Source organism: Chiloscyllium plagiosum, unplaced genomic scaffold (genome assembly GCF_037043375.1).
Source record: "Chiloscyllium plagiosum isolate Xiang-an unplaced genomic scaffold, Cpla_swu_hap1 HiC_scaffold_10, whole genome shotgun sequence".
NCBI lineage: Eukaryota > Metazoa > Chordata > Chondrichthyes > Orectolobiformes > Hemiscylliidae > Chiloscyllium > Chiloscyllium plagiosum.
The window spans coordinates 6747119-6767756 of record NW_028270148.1 but is presented as its reverse complement, the minus strand read 5'-3'; the positions used below and the strand labels follow the sequence as shown (position 1 = coordinate 6767756).

General features: G+C 42.4%; 1 protein-coding gene across 2 annotated transcripts in view; it reads right to left on the bottom strand.

Annotated features, from left to right (window-relative positions):
* Positions 1-20638, bottom strand: part of LOC122552574 (butyrophilin-like protein 2) — a 60067-nt gene that overhangs the window by 29382 nt on the left and 10047 nt on the right. The window contains exons 1-2 of one of the 2 annotated variants that reach the window (XM_087991046.1): positions 9817-10258; positions 8609-8667 (exon numbers count right to left, since the gene is read on the bottom strand). In XM_087991046.1, coding sequence (XP_087847172.1) covers positions 8609-8666 — 58 coding nt within the window. In that variant the 5' untranslated portion in view covers position 8667; positions 9817-10258. Of the gene's footprint in view, positions 1-8608; positions 8668-9816; positions 10259-20638 lie in introns of those variants that run through there. The other variant, XM_043695279.2, reaches the window with a different exon arrangement.

Below are 20638 nucleotides of genomic sequence, written 5' to 3'. Positions count from 1 at the left end.
TTTTCTCAGGGGGTGATAGATGGGGTCTAACTCGATGTGTTTGTTGATACAAGTTCCGGTTGGAATGTCATGCTTCTAGAAATTCTCATGCGTATCTTTGTTTGGCTTGTCCTAGGATCAAGTGTCAAGTTTGAGTACTGTAGGAGTTAGGAGAAAGTGAGGTCTGCAGATGCTGGAGATCAAAGCTGAAAATGTGTTGTTGGAAAAGCGCAGCAGGTCAGGCAGCATCCAGGGAACAGGAGAATCGACGTTTCGGGCATAAGCCCTTCTTCAGGAATCACGCTTATTTAGACAAATGGGGAGTATTCCATCATACTCCTGACTTTTCCCTTGTAGCTTCTGAGGAGTCAGGATGTGAAATAATTGCTGCAGGACTACTTGGCTCTGACATGCCATTGTAACCACAGTATTTATATAGAGACAAAAAAGCTGCAAATGTTGGAATCCAAGATAGACAACCAAGAGACTGGAGGAAAACAGCAAGCCAGGCAGCATCAGGAGATGGAGAAGTCGACATTTCGGGTATAGCCCTTCTTCAGGATTTTGTTTGGCAAATCTAGTTCAGCTTCTGGTCAATGGTAACTTCCAGGACACTGATTGTGGGGGTTAGAGTGATGGTAATTCTACTGAATGTCAAGGGGCGATGGTTGGATTCTCTCTTTTTGGAGATAGTGTTTCACACCACACAACTGGAGCAATGTTACATGACACTTGTCAAGCCATGCTTGGATATTGTCCAAGTCTTGCTGCATTTAGACATGGACTGCTACAGTTACTGAAGAATCATGAATGGTGCTCAACTTCTCCACTTCTGACCTAATGATGGAGGGAAGGTTGTTGATGAAGAAGGTTGGGCCTTGGACACTCCCCTTAGGAACTCCTGTAGAGATGTCCTGGAGGAGTGACGTGTCAGATACAACTCCAGTCACTGCCAGATTCCTATTCATTCCAGTTTTTCTCGGGCTACCTGAAGCCACACGCAGTGAAATGTAATCTTGATGACAAGGGCTGTCACTCTCACCTCACCTCAGGAATTCAGCTTTTTTGTCCGTCTCTGAACCAAGGCCGTAATGAGGTCAAAAACCGAGTGGCCCTAGTGGAACCCAAACTGGGCGTCACTGAACAGGTTGTTGCTGAGCAACAGTGCTATCAAGCAGCATCTGATGACACTTTCCATCACTTTACTGATGACGGAGAGTAAATGATGGACAGTAATTGGCTGGTTTGGATTTGTCCCACTTTGTGTGTGCAGAAAATAACTGGGTAATTTTCCACATTGTTGGGTAGATGCCAGTGTTGTAACTGTAATGGAACAGCTTGGCGAGGGGAGTGGCAAGTTCTGGAGCACAATTCTTCTGTACATTTGCTGGAGTATTGTCAGGGACCATAGCCTTTACAGTATCCAGTGGCCCCAACCATTTCTTGATATCATGTGGCATGAATTGAATTAGCTAAAAACTTATATCTGCAATGCAGCGGACCACTGGAGTAGGCAGAGATGGATCATCCATATGGCACTTCTGGCTTGAGATTGTTGTGAATGCTTCAGGTATTGTCTTTTGCCCTGACGTGCTGGACTCTTCCATCATTGAGGATGAGGATATTTGTGGAGGCTCCTCCTCAAGTGAATTGTTTAATTGTCCACCACAATTCCTGACTGGATGTGGTAGAACTGCCGAGCTTAGATGTGACCCAGTGGCTGTGGGATCATTTTGCTCTGTCTATTACTTGCTACTTATGCCGTTTGGTGTGCAAGTAGTCCTGCATTGTAGCTTGGCACAGGTTGACTCCTCACCTTCAGGTGTCTGCTGCTGCTCATGGCATGTCTTCCTGCACTCCCCAATGAACCAGGGTTGATCCCCTGACTTGATGGTAATGGTTGAGTGGAGGATATGCAGATTCATGAGGTTACAGATTGTGCTGGAGTACAGTTCTGCTGTTGTTGATGGCCCACAACGCCTCAAAGATGCCTAGTCTTGAGTTGTTAGTTTGTGTGAAATCTGTCCCATTTAGCATGGTGATAGTGCCACATAACACAATAGAGGTGTTTCTTAAATGTGAAGGGAGAACTTTGTCTACACAAGGACTGCGTGGTGGTCACTCTTACCGATACTGTCATGGACAGATACATTTGCAGCCGGCAGGTTGGGAAGGATGAGGTCATGTACGTTTTTCCCCTCAGGTCCCTCAACACCTGCCACAAACCTAGTCTTGCAACTGTGTCCTTTAGGACCCAACCAGCTTGATCAACAGTTCTGCCACCAAGGCATTGAAATCCTCCATCCAGAGGGCATTTTGTACTCTTGCATTGAGGAGTCCCGTTTCATCACCTGAAGGAGGACTAAGTGGTATTGAGCAGGTTTCCTTGCCCATGTTTGTCCTGAAGCATGGAGATTTCATGGGGTCCAGCACAAATGTTGCAGACTCTTAAAGCAACTCCTTCCTGACTCTATGCCACTGTTCTGTCCCCTCAGCTGGGTCTGCACTACTGATGAGACAGGACATATCCAGGAATGGTGATTGTGGTGTCTGGGACATTATCTATAAAGGCATAATTCCAAGAGTATAACTGTCTTAGGCTGTTGTTTGACTAATCGGTGAGAAACTTCTCCCAATTCTGGCACTACTCCCCAGATGGCAGGGAGAACTTTGCAGGGTCAGTAGAGCTATTATCAGTCTGTCATTTCCAGTGCTTTAAAAAAGCCAGAGTCACATAGCACAGAAGCAGATCCTTCAGTCCAACTTGTCCATGCTGACCAGGTTTCCCAAACTTATCTAATCCCACCTACCTACATTTGGTCCACATCTTTCCAAATCTTTCCTATTCATGTACCTGTCCAAATATTCTTTGAATGTTGTATTTGTACCCACCTCTGGCAGCTCGTTCCACGCATGCACCACCCTCTGTGTGAAAATGTTGCCCTCACGTCCCTTTTAAGTCAGTATCAGGTGATCCATCCAATTTCAGAGCATCTTGCTGTACACATTCTGTGAGACACAGAGATAGCCTATCCCTCCCATATTCTCACAGCTGGGTTTTACTCTAACATACACATTTGGAGCAGGCTATTCAGGCCCTCATGGCTGCTCTGCTATTCAGCATGATAAGTCTTGCCAAATAAATAAACTATCTGTGGACATCTTTCTTTGTACTTTCCACTACACCTAATCTGGTCCTATCCAGTGAACCATTTCAGTTTGTGTTAAAGCTATTTCCCATCAGTTGCATGGCCCACAATTACTCTTCAATATGTGGCTGTGATGACAAGGTCAACTCAAGAAAGGGATGAGGCAAGTAACAAAGAAATAAAAAAGGTGCAAACTTATTTGAAGTTTTTCCTAAAAAGATTTCACACCATCTCCACCCGGATGAAACAATTCTAGGCTTCCCATTGGAATTGCAGGTAAACTATTACAAGGAGGTTTTCACAAATTCTTAGGAGTATTTCTGCAGAATTATTTTAGGTTAACTCACGGAAGTGGCCATTGCTGGCTTGGCCAGCATTTACTGTGCAGCCCTAGTTGCCTGACAAGGTTGTAATGAACTGGCTTCTTGAACAGCTGCAGTCCATATGTGTTGACAGACCCACAAAGCTGTTATGGGGCTTCTATGGAGGGAATTCTAGGATTTTGACTCAGTGACACAGAGAAAAGCGTCATATTTGCAAGTCGGAATAAAATACGTTTTATTAGAATTATGTAACTCATCAATTAATCAACTCAGAACAGGCTGAGGCATATTTTTCACTCATTACGACACCTAATGCAACATTGGCACACGAAGTTGAAACAACTCAATTAATTTTAGTGATTAATGCAAATTATGTCATTGCAATTGGTATGTTTCACTGCACTGATCCCTCACCACTACAGGTGGCTACCAGTTTAATGAATAGGCACAACTTGTGTGAGCAGAGAGGAAAATATCTATTTGAGGGTGTGGTACAAAATGCTTTCTCCGCACTCACAGACAATGACTATGTCAAATGTGAAATGATGGTACACAGTGAGGAGAGTTAACTACATAACATGCGATCCCACAGTCAACAGACGTGTCCTTTACAGATGATCAATCTGTTAATCCACATACAATGGTCTAGTTCACAAACTCAGAACCTGCAATGTTTTGCCTTGGTGGCTCCTGACATTTGTTACCACTTAATCATAATGACAAGTTGGTAGAGGCTTTTGAGGCAGTTCAAATGATTAGAGGAGGCATCCAGGGTCAATAAAGAGAATCCGTTTCCTCTGGTGAGTGGTGTGCAGAATTGAGTTGCTGGGGCGGGGGGCGGTGACAGAACAGAACATTAAGATTACAGCCAGGCCATTCAAGACTTAGATTGGGGAAGCACTTCTTCACACAAAAGGGAGTGAAAAATCTGGAACTCCAAAACAAAGGCATCAAGGATAGGGGTCAACTGAAAGTTTCAGAACAGAGATTGATAGATGCTTCTTGGCTGACAATATTGAGGGATATACAGCCAAAGCACCTAACTGCGGTCAAAACACAGAAACAAAATAAATAAATGCAGATGCTGGAAATTTGAAACAAAAACAGAAACAGAAATTACTGCTGGAGAAAGTCAGCAGCATCTGTCAAGAATGAATGTTGACTTCAACAACACTTCCTCAGAACTATAGAGATGACCAATGCTACCAGTCCCATTGAGTTTCTGCAGTAATTTCTGTTTCCATTTCAATCAGAACAGACTCAGTAGTGAACAAGCTACAGCAGATGAATGACCTCTTCCTGTTCCCATGTGTGGGATGTGATCATGCTGTTATTCCATGTGTTTTAATTGTGAGTCATACCTTGTCCTTCAGGAGGTCTGGCTGACAGTAGAGGACTGGACCATCAGTCCTCACAAATCTGGCACATACAGGTTGCTAATGTTCCAGTACAGCAATGACTGGTCACACAGCCTGTCCAATTACAGACTCTGAAGGTATTTATTCCCAACCACCCAAACATGTTCTGCAGGCCAGCAAGGGCAGTATTGAGTGGGAATAGCATTATTCTCGCCAACACATTCGCTGATTTATTTTCATCACAATATAGAAATTAGCTGGAAACCAGTTCATATGAAGAGAATCGGATTCAGTTAGGGCTATATTCACCGGAGTTTAGAAGAAGGAGATGGGAATTCCAGAGAAACCCCTACAAAATTCAAACAGGACTACACAGGGTAAATGCATGAAGGATATTCTCAATGACAGGTGAACAAGGTTTCCTCAAAGTAGGTTCTTTGCATGGCAATTGGTGCTGAAATGTCAATTAGGGGGAAGGCCATAGCCTAGCGATATTATCACTGGACTGTTAATCCATAGACCCAGATAATGTTCTGGGGACTCAGGTTCAAATCCTGCCACAGTAAACAGTGGAATTTGAATTCAATAACTATCTGGAATTAAGAATCTAATGATGACCACAAATCCATTGTCAATTGTCATAAAGCCCATCTGGGTCACTAGTGTCCTTTCAAGAAGGAAACTGCCATCCTTACCTGGTATGGCCTACATGTGATTCCAGACCCACAAAGTGGCTGACCCCTAACTGCCCTCTGGGCAATTCAGGATGGGCCAATAAATGCTGCCTTAGCCAGCGACTCCCTCATCCCATGAATAAATAAAGACAAAAAAAAACAGCACTGACTTCCAGTTCCTGAAGTGCTGCCAGTGAGTTCAGAACCTGGGGTTACAGTCCAGGGACATGCAGAGGGCCACTCAGGATTGGGATGAGGAGAGATTTCTTCATCCAGAGAAAAAGGAGCATGTGCAACTCTCTGCCACAGAAAGTGGTTGAAGCCGAAACACTGAATGTTTTCAACAAGAGATTGATAAAGTTCTTTGGGCTAAATAGTTCACAGGATATGGGGAGAAAGCAGGAACAAGGGACTAAGTTGGATGATCAGCGATGATTATGTTGAATCACAGAGCAGGTTCGAAGGGCTGAATGTGCTACCCCTGCTCTGAATTTTATGGAAGTCTAAAGGCCATCTGTTACAGGTTCTACTATCTGGGTAGTGTCATGACTAACCAACAAGGAGCCCAGAACAAAGCTCTCCACTGCATGGTTGGATCTAAGTGACTAAGGTCCAAAGACATCGGTTTCTCTCTGGTATCTCACACTGTCTTTTTGTCCTCCCGAATTCCAAAGCACTTTGAGCTCAGGTATAGTTTGAACACACAAAAAAAACTAACTAGTTATTGGCTGAAACATTAACTCTGTTCTTCTGTCTCCACAGATGCTACACAGCCTTCCCTCCTTTTTGTTCAGGTTTTGGTAGTCTGTGGAGTATTGCATTTGAATCAGAAAACATCCCCCTTCAATCCCAGTGTGTGACTTTCTCAGCACTTTGGAGTGTCTCCTTAGCATTCAATGTATGTCTGACCAAAAGGAGATCCTGGTTATTGCAAAGTGGCTCCTTCCAGTTGGCTGGAGCTAGATCAATAGTTCAGGGTCAGGTACTGAACTGGTTATCTTCCCTTTCTCGCCTGGGATAGAAAGGAAAGCAATAACACTTTCCGGGTCAGCTGCCAATGTCATGTAAAACGTTTACACTCTCAGTCCCTTTGCATGCATAATTAACTCCAAAAATGCTCTCGAGGTTTTAAATCAGGACTTTTTTCACAGATGAAACAACATTAATAACTGTTCCTAAACTTCAAACACCTAGAAACAATAAAGAGGACAAACCAGAAAGTCAGAAACACAGCAGAAATAAATCTGTGGAGAAATGGATTGAGTGTTGTCAAGTTGTTTTTTTTTGGGAGGGGGGGTGTGGTGGTGGTTTTACAACTTGAACGCCTGCCAGATTTCTGCTAACCCAATGCAGATCAGGTATAATATCCAGGTGTTTCAGGATTGGTACATTTGCCTCTGGTTACCGAGACGTTCCTTTATATTGTGTGCAACACAAAGTGAACTTGTACTGTGACCACAACTACAACCTTAATTGTCTTTGCTTTTTCACTCACAGACTAATCAAGTGACAGATGCATGAGTTACATATATTTACTTTGGCGGGGGGGGGGTTTGGCGCAAAGGCACATTTATTTGATCAGAGCTGCCTACCTCTCTCTCTCTCTCTCTGAAACTCACTGGCATTTAGATAAGAGAGGAGAAAGTGAGGTCTGCAGATGCTGGAGATCAGAGCTGAAAATGTGTTGCTGGAAAAGCGCAGCAGGTCACGCAGCATCCAAGGAGCAGGAGAATCGACGTTTCGGGCATGAGCCCTTCTTCAGGATTTAGATAAGAGAACCTGGTACAGACCAGGACAGGAAAACATGTGACACAAAGTTAATCCAATTTAGCTCAGTCGACCGAATGGCTGGTTTAAGATGCAGTGTGTGCCAACACCGTGGGTTCAATTCCTGCACTATCTGAAGTCACCATGAAGGACTCTCCTTCTCAAACTCTCCTCTTGCCTTGGGCATGTGATCCTCAGGATAAACTACCACAATCATCTCTCTCTGAGAGAACAGCCTGTGGACTGTGGCAACTAACACTGCTCAGAGTAAAGATCAAGTGAAGGAGGGTAAACAAAAAAACACAAGGTCAGCCTTCAATTATAGTTGCAAGGGAAGCAAACAATGAGCAATTCATTCAATTAATAAATTATCCAGCAATACCAATGTCCCACAAGAGAACAGGGGGGAAAAAAACATCCCTCCCACCAAAAGTGTTTATGGTGAATAGAATGGTAGATTGAAGAGCAATCCGGATAGACAAAAAGGAGAAAGGATTAAAGCTATGTTGGTAGGGTAAGATGGAGTAAAACTAGTGTCAAGTGTGAACAGTGGAATAGACAAGATGGGTCATCTGGCCCGTTTCTGTGCTGAAAAGGTTTTCTGTCAAATTGTGCAGCGCAGCAGCAGCCATTTGTCTCATTCTGCTTCTGCTGTTCAATTAGTTCCCCTCTTTCTCTGAGCCCTTACCAGCATTCCAGTATTTTTAATGTATTTCTAACCATGTTATTGGGTGCCATTGTCTGTAAGGAGCTGTCATATCCACATGTACACAACATCACAAACCGTACCTATGTTTTTTCATTACCTCTTTCACTTAATATGGGCATTGCTGCCAAGACTAGCATTTGTTGGCCATCCTTGATTGTCCTTGAATTGAGTGGCTTCCTCATCCATTTCAGAAGGCAGCCAAGAGTCAATCACACTATTGGAGTCACATGTAAATTAAACTGGGTAAGGATGACAAATTTCCTCCCCTAAAGGGCTGTTTATGTTTCATGGTCTCCAACAGAGATTAGCTTTCAAATCCAGATTTCATAAATTGGAGCTGTCGTGATTAGGTTCGAATTTCTGAAGAAGGGCTCATTCTCCTGCTCCTTGGATGCTGCCTGACCTGCTGCGCTTTTCCAGCAAGACATTTTCAGCTCTGATCTCCAGCACCTGCAGTCCTCACTTTCTCCTTGAATTTCTGTTCCCAAAGTAATAGGCAGGGTCTCTGGATTACATTACTACTTCACCATCATCTCCCCTTCTGACATATGTCTTCCACTGTGCACCAGAGTTCCCAATTAACCATTGGGCACACTGGGAGAAGTGGCACATGGGAAAGCCTTGCAAACAAAAACACAAATCCCCTTACCTGCTCGGGTCAGTTCAGCAGCAGCCAGTAGAATGAGTGTATGGACGAGATAATTCATCCTAAAGGAAGATACATATAAAAGTTAAAACATGAACTTTAAGGAAATGAAATTAAACTGTCCACCAGCAGGTAATTCCTCACTTTTCATGACAGCAAAGTCTCAAATACGGCACACATTATTTTAATATATCTAAATTTGCATGCCTCACCTGACATATCCCAGACCATGAACAATTCCCCCTTCTCCAGTCAGGGGAGGGTAAGGGGGTAGTGACAGAAACAGGGAGCCAATATCTCTGGGCATTTACTCCATGCTCCAAATCCTTGACTCATTATCTCTACCCTTCAGCTAACCCACATTACGGCAGACGTGAGTACACAAAGGATATATGAGATGGTGAAGGCATGTTCACAACTACCTCTGTACAACACCCCAGATTCCAAGAGAGGAGCATGGTCTACCTGATCTCCTCGACTGGTTTTAATCACACCAGAGGGTGAGAAAGGAATTTTCACCCATATCTTCATTCAAGGACTCAGCCTAACCTTTCCACATTAATAAGCTTTTATGTAAGTACAGAGTCAGACTACGCAATCACCCCCTAATAGATTCCAGCTTGTTTTAAAACAAATTGCTAGAGAAACTCAGCAGGTAAGGCAGCATTTATAGAGAGAGAAACAGAGTCAACATTTTGGCTCTTCAGAGCTAGCTTGATTTAACATGTTTGTCATCTACATCCTTACCTAAATATCCACTGACTTTATGGACAGAGAGAGAACTCAGATCTCAACTACCTTGCTTGTTCAAGAAGTATTTCCCGATTTCCGTTGAACAGAAAAAAAATTTGAAAGACTGCGCCGGATTCCTGAAGTTAAACTCTTTTATCTTTCTAAAGACCTGGACAAGGTGAGATGAGCCTGAATTTCCTGGGACAAACAGACAGAGAAAGAGGACTCGGGGTCTGTGCAGAGTAAAACGGAGACAGAACGCGAAGAAAAACAGTGGAAAACGCCGGAGAGTTTTTGTTTAGAAAAGATGGGAAAACAATCAATCCATACAATCCCAATGAAGTGAGTCAGCACAGGCACACCCTGTTGCCAACGAGCCTGGAGTACAACGGGTTCAAACAAGAGAGGCCAGGACAGAGATGGGCTTGGGAGAGGGAACAGGACAAATACACGGAAACTGGGGCCTCTCACTAACTCACCCGCTGCGGTGGCCGGGCTCTCGGATACACTGTAGCCGCCGATGAACACACTATCTCCGGACTTTCGGATACACTGTATCTGCCGCTGGCTCAGCTACATTTATATCGCGGGGTGTATCCAATTCCGCCATTAAGCCAACTATACTGTCAATCACAGGCAACTTAATCATAACTGGTGAACATGGATGTCAATCAGGCGCCAGCAACGCAGACCGCTCCCTAAGATAAAATACCGCGGACTGTGCAAATCGGAAATTAAAAAAACCCAGAAAAATCACAGGTACTGTGGCACTGTAGGGAGAGGAACTCCGTCCTGTAGAAGAGTCTTTGGACTCGAAACATTAACTCTGTTCTCTGTCCACACACGTTGAGTTCTCCAATACTTTATGATATTTTCCTTATTTCTGGTCACAGGCAAGGCCCCCACAGCAACGAGAATCCGGGAGGGATCCGGTAAAATATCCTTGAATGGGCGCCGTGCCTAACGCTGCAGTTATTGAAAAGAAACGGGCTGTGGAGATGACGGAAACATTCTCGCTGCTAACTGAAAAGCCAACCGAGTGGTTGTGCTGGTACCCTCAGTGATTTATTGTTGCGAAACAAGCTGGAGTGAATGGTTAAAATGTGTCAGTGAAATTGCCGGCTCACACTCTCTAGTCCCCACTTGCTGTTATTCCCCCAGTTAAACTTTCACACGCCGCTTGTCTCAAAGAGCAGTTTACGGAAAGGTTGTTTTTGGTAACAAGCAGATAATGCCGGCGCCTGTTGGTATGAGCCGACTTCAGACAGACCCAAATTCACATTACTCCAGACTCTGCTGGTGTACACATTACAAAATATTTAGCAGTAACAAAACGGAAAATCAAATTGCACCCCAAAAGCAATTTTCATAAAAGTGCATTTGATTGTGCAACAGATTCAATTTTCAATTAGCAATACTTTGAGAAAAGCGAGAAGGGCAAGGGCAGCAAATACAATAGACAATAGGTGCAGGAGTAGGCCATTCAGCCCTTCGAGCCTGCTCCGTCATTCAATATAATCATGGCTGATCATTCCTAATCAGTATCCTCTTCCTGCCTTATCTCCATAACCCTTGACTCCACTATCTTTAAAAGCTCTATCCAACTATTTCTTAAATGAATCCAGAAAGTGGGTCTCCACTGCCCTCTGGGGCAGAGCATTCCACACAGCCACCACTCTCTGGGTGAAGAAGTTTCTCATGAGCTCTGTCCTAAATGGTCTACCCCGTATTTTTAAGCTGTGTCCTCTGGTTCGGCACTCACCCATCAGTGGAAATATGTTTCCTACTGCCAGAGTGTCCAATCCTTTCATAATCTTATACGTCTCAATCAGATCCCCTCTCAATCTTCGAAACTCAAGGGTATACAAGCCCAGTCGCTTCAGTCTTTCAGTGTAAGGTAATCCTGCCATTCCAGGAATTGACCTCGTGAACCTACGCTGCAGTCCCTCAATAGCCAGAATGTCTTTTCTCAAATTTGGAGACCAGAACTGCACACAGTACTCCAGGTGTGGTCTCACCAGGGCCCTGTACAGCTGCAGAAGCACCTCTTTGCTTCTATACTCAATTCCTCTTGTTATGAAGGCCAGCATGCTATTAGCCTTCTTCATTACCTGCTGTACCTGCATGCTTGCCTTCATTGACTGGTGTACAAGAACAACCAGATCTCTCTGTACTGCCCCTTTACATAAATTGATTCTATTGTGGTAGTAGTCTGCCTTCCTGTTCTTGCTACCAAAGTGGATAACCATACATTTATCCACATTAAACTGCATCTGCCATGCATCTGCCCACTCAACTAACTTGTCCAGGTCACCCTGTAATCTCCTAACATCCTCATCACATTTCACCCTGCCACCCAGCTTTGTATCATCAGCAAATTTGCTAATGTTATTGCTGACACCATCTTCTATATCATTAACATATATTGTAAAAAGCTGCGGTCCCAGCACGGATCCCTGCGGTATCCCACTGGTCACTGCCTGCCATTCTGAAATGGAGCCGTTTATCACTACCCTTTGTTTCCTATTAGTCAATCAATTTTCAATCCAATCTAGTACTTTGCCCCCAATACCATGCACCCTAATTTTACTCACTAACCTCCTGTGTGGGACTTTATCAAAAGCTTTCTGAAAGTCCAGGTACACTACATCTACTGGATTTCCCTCGTCCAACTTCAGAGTTACATCCTCAAAAAATTCAAGAAGATTAGTCAAGCATGATTTCCCCTTCATAAATCCATGCTGACTCTGTCCTATCCTGTTACTACTATCCAGATGTGCAGTAATTTCATCCTTTATAATAGACTCCAGCATCTTTCCCACCACTGAGGTCAGACTAACTGGTCTATAATTTCCTGCTTTCTCTCGCCCACCTTTCTTAAAAAGTGGTATAACATTAGCCACCCTCCAATCCTCAGGAACCAACCCCGAATCTATTGAACTCTGGAAATTAATAACCAACACATCCACGATTTCCCGAGCCACCTCCTTCAGTACCCTGGGATGCAGACCATCAGGCTCTGGAGACTTATCAACCTACATGGGGAACATCACCACCTGGAAGTTCCCCTCCAAGCTATTCACCATTCTGACTTGGAAATCTATTGCTGTTCCTTCACTGTCACTGGGTAGAAATCCTAGAGTACCCACCTTATGGGGCACTGTAGGTCAAACTGGACTGAAATATTTAGCCTAAGCTCCCTATGAAGAAATAAGGCTGGTTTGAACCCTTTAATGTATCCAAGAAATCTACCTGGTCAACAACTGTGGCTTATGCAGCAGCAGTTTAAGACGACGTACCAAAACTACTTTCCCCAAACAGCAACTAGGAATGGACAATGAACATCCCACAAGTAAATAAAGCAAAACAAAAAGTTAGGAATATTACCCACTAAGTGCATTTAAAAAATACCACACCTCACATCAAGGGTAAGGTACTGAGGGCTCTCTAATCTATCAAACTGATGGGGAAGCTGACTCCCTAATACTTGTTCACTGACTGAAAGAAGTAGAGTTTTACAAAACCTTTTGGTACACAAGGCACTTTGCACCACGGAAAATACCAAATTTAGAAATATTAACATCAGAAACATGATGTGGAAGTGCCAGTGTTGGACTGGGGTGGTCAAAACTGAAGATCACACCCTAGGTTATAGTCTAACAGGTTTATTTGGAAGCACTAGCTTTCAGAGCATTATCTGACAAAGGAGCAGTGTTCCAAAAGCTTGTATTTCCAAATAAACCTGTTGGGCTATAACCCGGTGTTGTGGAATTTTTAACTTTATCAGAAATGTGGCAGCCAATTTACACACAGTAAGCTCCCACAAACAGCAACTTGATAGGTATTATAGGGCTGAACACAGGAGGTCAGTCTCAGACCCTTACAATCACCCATTACTACACCAAATTATTTCATGGTTGATTCCATTGTTTTTACCATCCCAGTGTGTCTGAAAGGGAGCTTCCTGATCTTAGATCAAAACTTGTCTTACTGATAAGGCAGAACTTATAACGGTGAGTAACCTTTTCCATTCCATTTGGTTTCTCTCCCTTTTGACGGATGTGATAGCTGATTATATGCTAATAATCCTGGAGCATGGGAGTTCAAATCCACATCTCCACAATGGTCACATTTTGAATGTTTGGTTAATTTAACATCATCTCACTGAATCAGTATTACCAGTACATTTGGAAACCTGTGGAGTTGATAAACAAAGTTATGAAATTGCTGTTAATTTGTTTTCTAATTAGTCTTGTGATATCAACTGAGAGATAAATGTTCAGAGGAATTACCCTACTCTTGTCTGAAAGAGCATAGAAATCGAGTGGTGCTGGAAAAGCACAGCAGGTCAGGCAACATCCGAGAGCAGGAAAATTGACGTTTTGGGCAAAAGTCCTTCATCAGGAATGGCTTTCTGATGAAGGGCTTTTGCCTGAAACAGATTTTCCTGCTCCTTGGATGCTGCCTGACCTGCTGTGCTTTTTCAGCACCACTCTAATCATGACTCTGATCTCCAGTATTTGCAGTACTCACTTTCATCTATAAATCTTTTATGTGTACCTGCAATGGCAGAGAGGGGCTCATTTAACTTATGTGTAGGAGGGCATGTCTGGCAGTGCTGCACTCCTTCAGTACTGCACTGGGACAGACAATTTGGATTATGTGCTCCAGTCTGAAATAAGGCTTTAAGCTACAACCTTCTAACTCAGAGATGTGAGTGCTACTTAGTAAACCATGGCTGACAACCCAAGCCACAGTTGTTAGATATGGTAGATTTCCTGGATATAATGAAGGGGTCAAACCAGACTCATTTCTTCAAAGAAATGATTCCATACAGGGGGTCAGACCAAGTATTTAAATTCTCTAACAGTAAGGTATTCAGATAGTTCTGGCTTTCAGAGAACCAACACACATATTTCCTCAAGATGGGACTTTGTTTATCCCAAAAATGTAAATCTGGTATGGGAAGACTCAATGTTCCAAATCCCACTGCACTGCATTACTGAGGGAGTGCAGTATTTTCAGAGCTGCCATTTTTGTGAAGAGAAGTTAAACAGACAGCCTAGCTACCTTAATGAAAGCAAAATATTGCAGCTGCTGGAAATCTGAAACAAACAATAAATGCTGCACAAAGTACCAGATTTAACGTTCAGACTGGCAACACTTCCTAGAACTATCCTAACAATAGGTCATCAACCTGAAACATTAACTCTGTTCTAAGAAGATTTGCTGAGTATGTACTGTTTGTTACTGTCTTTTGTGATCCCCTCAGTGCATTGTGAATATAGTCCCATTTACAAACAACCGGAGAGAGAGAGAGATAAAAGTTGGATACAATAGTGTGACCTTCTGTATATTGCTTGACTGTTCCTTGACTGCAGCTTATCTGTTACTTTTAATAAATTTGTTGCTTGATTTAAACTCTAAAACACAGTTTGATAAAGGTGTTATTCTTCCATTATCTGAAAGTTTGATGATCATGCAAATGTATTCTCGTGCAGACAGTGGATTTAATAATTCAGCCTCTCTTCAATGTTGATGTGAACAGATTTTCAGATTCTGAGAGAGCTCATGTTTATCCTAGTGCAGCAATTACTCAAAGTTAAAACTCTCAGCATTGCCTTCAGATCCTTTGCCTAACCCCTCCCTCCTCTGTAACTACTTCCAGATCTCTGCACTCTTCCAATTCTGACCTTTTGCACTTTCTCAATCTCTTTATTCTCACTACTGGTGGCCATTCATATTAGCCGAAATATTTCTTCAATTGTCTCCAAGCAGTTTGTCCTCTCCTCTCGAAAGGAAAACTCCGTTGAAACTTATCTCAAGCTTAGATCACCTACTTTAAGATTAACTGATATGACATGGTGTAACATATTGCCTGATAATGCTCCTATGCAGGACCTGTTACCACATCAGAGGCATCATAAAGTTGTAATGTGTTATTGTTGAAAAGCCTCATGAGATCAGGTTGTTTACAATTCAAGGATATAAAACGGAAATAAAACATATCCTTTTACAGACTCTTAATGTCTCCCATTATTGCACCCAATTGCTTTTTGCAATTTTCCCATCCCTCATTCATGCAGACCCTGTCCCTACTTCAGGTATTAATCAGTGTATACAAAAAGTGGCTTCACGTTCTCAGTTCAGATTATGGTCTAACTTACAACTGTGATTAATCTTTTCTCTTCCATTTGGTTTCTCTCCCACTTGCTGGATACAGCAGACCAGTGAACAGTAGTCAAAATCCACCACCCATCCACAGTTTGTGAATGATGGCTTTTATGCAGTTGACAGAGGAAGGAGGAGTTAGTGGAACAGATGGTGAGCATGCCCACAGCACATACAAAGGGAGTGTTAATGGTAACAGAAGAACAAAATAGATATTAATGGTTAAATAAAATAAAGACCTGCAGATGTTGGTGATCTGAAACAAAGACAAACATTGTTGGAGAAAACCAGCAGGTTCTGGCACAATCAGTGGAGAAAAAAGTAGGTTTAAAAATTCAAGTCCAATGACTCTTGTTCAGAACTTGTGGACAGTGAAGGGTCACTGGACCCAAAACGTTAATGCTGTTTTCTCTTCACAGATGCTGCCAGACTTTCTGAATTTCTTCAGTTGGTGTGATAGGGGTGAATCGTAAAAACTGGCTTTGCTGAGAGCAATTTCATGTAAACAACATGAAATAAATGTACTAACATGAAATGCCGTGGGTGGCACGGTGGCACAGTGGTTAGCACTGCTGCCTCACAGCGCCTGAGACCCGGGTTCAATTCCCGACTCAGGCGACTGACTGTGTGGAGTTTGCACATTCTCCCCGTGTCTGCGTGGGTTTCCTCCGGGTGCTCCGGTTTCCTCCCACAGTCCAAAGATGTGCAGGTCAGGTGAATTGGCCATGCTAAATTGCCTGTAGTGTTAGGTAAAGGGGTAAATGTACGGGAATGGGTGGGTTACGCTTCGGCGGGTCGGTGTGGACTTGTTGGGCCGAAGGGCCTGTTTCCACACTGTAAGTAACCTAAGTAATCTAATCTAAAAAACACAGTGCATGTCTGTGTGTGTGATGGGGAAAACTCAGAATGGAGAATAGTGTTCATGCTCTGAAGTTGTTGAGTCCAGGAGACTGCAAAGAGCCTGAGCTGAAAATGAGGTGCTGTTCCTCTGGATTCCATTAGGTTTCGCTGGAATGTTCTAGCAAATCTAGGACGCACATTATAGCAAATGGTGTATTGGTGTAATGTTAGCATTAAAACACGTTTGCATTTTCCGGCTCCCAGGTGTTCCAAAGAAGAATTATTGGACTTAAAGAGTTAGTTCTGTTTCTCCTCTTCCCTCCAGATGTTCCCACATCTGCTGTACTTCTTCAGCATTTCTTGTTATTTCAGATCTCCAGTATCAACAGTACAGTGGTGACCCCAGAATCCGAACGCCCTATTGTTCGAACAACTTGGAATTCGAACAATTATTTCGAGAAAATTTTGCCCTAAAATCCAAACACAGTTTTAGAATCCGAACACCACGTACCGTTCAGGTTGCATTGTTTGTTCTGTTCGTTGTGAAAGCATCTCTCGTGTGTCCATCATTAGTTTACCTTGTGTTTTCACCTTGATTTGTGCTGGGTTTTTTTTAAATTGGCACCTTTGTGCATTCACCATGGCACCCAAGAAGAGCAGTGAAGCAAATAAGTTCATTCACCATTAGCACTCCTCACTAAGGTAAATGAAGTTATTTTCATGTTAGTACATTTATTTCTTGCTTTTATTATTATTACTTGATATTTAGGTCATTTACTCGTCTTATTTTACCTTAACCATGTGTATTTGCAGTTGAAAGTGTCTTGAAAATGTTTTTTTGGGGTCCAGAAACAGATTAATTCACTTTCCATTATTTCTTATGGGGAAAATAGTTTCGGAATCTGAACTTTTCGCAATCTGAACAGCCACCTAGAATGAATTAAATTCGGATTCCGAGGCACCACTGTACTTTGTTTTCATTTCAATCTTGCACCGTTTCTCCCCCATTCTTGCAACAAAATACATTACTTTACACTTTTCTCTGTTTCATCTTGCCTTGTATTTTCCTAACTCAATCCTGCCATCTGCCATTACGTTTATTCAAAAGCAAGAAGCCAAACTCACACCCAGACATGTACATGTGTGTACATGCACATACATCTGCAGGAACAATAACATCCATTAAACCTGAAAAAATAAGGAGAAACTCTTTATCCCTTGCAACGAGAAACTATTATCTGAACCCCCTCCTTTCAGAGTCACTTTTAGACTGAACAAATAAACCTTTATACCCCTCTGTAGGTGTATATAATTAAAAAAAAAAATTGGCAATATATAGCAGGTGACTCAGTGTCTACGAAGAGATGTGGCCTATTACTAATATTCAGGGTGTGCAGTGTGCAGTTTACCAGAACTGAAAATTAAAGATGAACATTTCTGCTAGCAAGTTTGGAAAAACAGGAGGTTAGGACAGGAAGAACCTTGGTGAGAGAAGACAGTTCAAATATTGCTGTGGGTCTGAAGTCATATCTAGGTCAGAGCCAACAAGGCATGATTTCCTTCCTGAAAGGACGTTAGTGTACCAAAATGTGTATTTTTAAATGACAATCTGGAAGTTTCATGGTCACAATTACTGAACCTAGCTTTTAAGGTTGCTGACTTGCTCGCCGGAGTTGGTAAATTTGTTTATTACTGTTTTGTCACCACGCTAGGTAACAACATCAGTGTGCCTCCAGTGAAGCATTGGTGTTCTGTCCTGCCTGCTATTTGTGTATCCCAGTTTGCACAGGTGAGTGGTATCATTTCCAGTTTGGTTTCTTAGTGGTTGGTATCTGGGGTCCAACTCTACATGTTTGTTAGTGGAGTTCCAGGTTGAGTGCCAGGCCTCCAGAAACACCCGTGCATGTCTTTGTTTGACTTGTCCTAGTTGAATTGGTGTCCTTCTTTGTCCAGGTGTATGGATACAAGTGATAGTTGGTCATGTCTCTTGGTGGCTAGTTGGTACAGACTACACACACATGCAGACAATGAAGGACACCAAACTGGGGCACACAAAGAGCAAGCAGGGCAGATCACCAATGCTTCACTGGAAGCGCACTGTTGATGTCACAGAGTATGGTCACAAAACATTTGCAAACAAACTGACCAGCTCAGTGAGCAAGTCAACAACTTCATCCACAACCTGAGCTACAAAGCTTCACAAGAACTTCAAACTAGCTTTGAATTCCAGATTTGAATTTATCAGGTAATTGATTATCGAAAAACAAGACTGCAGCCAATGTATCAGTAAAGGACGTAGCAGACAAAATGGATAGGACAAAATGGATATAGAAAGACAATATTTGTTGGATAACGGACAATAAATGAATTTTAGATCCAAGTTTCAACTGGCAGCACTCTTACCTTTGAATGAAAAAATTGTGGATTCAAATCCTAATGTAGAAATTGGAGGACAAAAAAAACTACAAGACTTTTGGCAGGCAAGGTGTCAGCTATAGATAAATGGTTAATTCCCACCTCTCCAAGTCAAAAGGTTTTGGGTTCAATCCCACTCCAAACACATGGGTTCTCTCTTCACAGATGTTGCCAGACCTGCTGTACATTGCCAGCAATTACAGCTTTTATTTAAACATTTATTCAGGGGAACGAGAGCATAATATTATTCATCCATTATTACCTGAGAAGGTAGTTCTGAACAGGAGGCATATTTGAACAAAATGTCAACTCTGTTTCTCTCTCTCTACATACGTTGCCAGCCAAGCAGAATTTCTCCAAGACTTTCTGCTGTTATATCCAGGAAGGTAGTCAGTGGCCTTACTCTTATAGTGCTGGATTTTATTACAATTGAATGCTTTTCTGGCACACACTACAGGGAGACAAGAGTCAACACTTAGCAGGCTCAAGGTTCGGAATGACCTGCTCCTAACCCAATTCCCATTTTCACATATGGGTTGAAGTACATAGATTGGACAATGACAACAAGTTTGGTTCACTTAAGGTCATTCATGTTGATCTGTTATTTTGTTCTGATTTGATAGATCCATACATCCACTGGTCTCCACCTCGCTTTCTATACATTTTTTGAAAAAATTGCAATTTTAGCTGTCTTGTTTTAAAATGCCAAGTCTAGATTTTCAACTTGCAGTCCTAATGAGAGAGTTTAACACTCAAAAACTATATTACTTACAATTTGCTACCAACATTGACTCACATGCATGGTACATCTATTTTAATTTCAGAGCCTTGGTGTCTTCAGCTCTTTATTTGAAATGCCAATCATCTTCATTAAAGACAGACAACAGCACCTCCTGCACAATAACCCTCAACAATGACGCCCCACGTGGATGCATTCTTAGCCCCCTCCTGTACACCCACAACTGTGTAGCCAAATTCCGAATCAAAGTCACTTAGAAGTTTGCTGACATCACCACTGTAGGAGAACGGCAATCAAATGTTGTGAAGTTGGGTAAAGAACTTTTGGATTGGGAGGCAAGTGATTATAATTTGGTGTTTGTAAAATCCTGGTGGTGTTGGGGGAGGGGTGGGGCAGGAGGAATGTTGCATGGTCCTTTTAAAAAAATCATGTGCTTTTTCTGTGTTAAGAGCTTTAAAATGGATGTCTGTGAACATCTGCTTGGAAGTTTGCAAATGCACACAGAGCACCCGAATTGAAACATTTGTTTCAAAAGACCGTACAGTGAGCAGACCAAGCAGCAGCTTTTACCAAGGCAACAGGCTGTGTCATCACAGGTATAAAAGGAGGAGGCAGTTTGAAAGTAACCCCAGAGCGAGCTGCCATCTGCTAGAGTTAACAGCCCTGAGCCCTCGAGAGAGAGAATCGCTGGCTCTCACAGCCTCATCTATGTCTGAGAGAAAGCACCATCTAAGTAACAATGGGACTAACAGCACAAGTTAATATTCCAGACAGAAGAAATCGACAGAGAAGGCACAGAACGTTCTGGAAGACACATAACCTGGCTGTAATTTTGAGAGACTTAATTCTATTTTTTTTTTCAAAATGAGTGGGACTTATATTTATTGGAACAACATACCATTAGAATCTTAATTTATTTGGGAATAGTTAGTAGTTAGAAGGGATTTATTTGGTTTGTTAACAGTTTAGTTAATTTGTTCACTGTTAGAAATAGATAAATAAATTATTATTGGTTGATTTTAAAGTGAGTGTCAGGGATTTAATTCATTTCACCACTAGAAGGTTGCTAAAAAGCAGGTTATCCCACTTTCCATCCTCCTTTTACAGAGGTGCTCCTCTTTGGGTGTTTCGGTTTT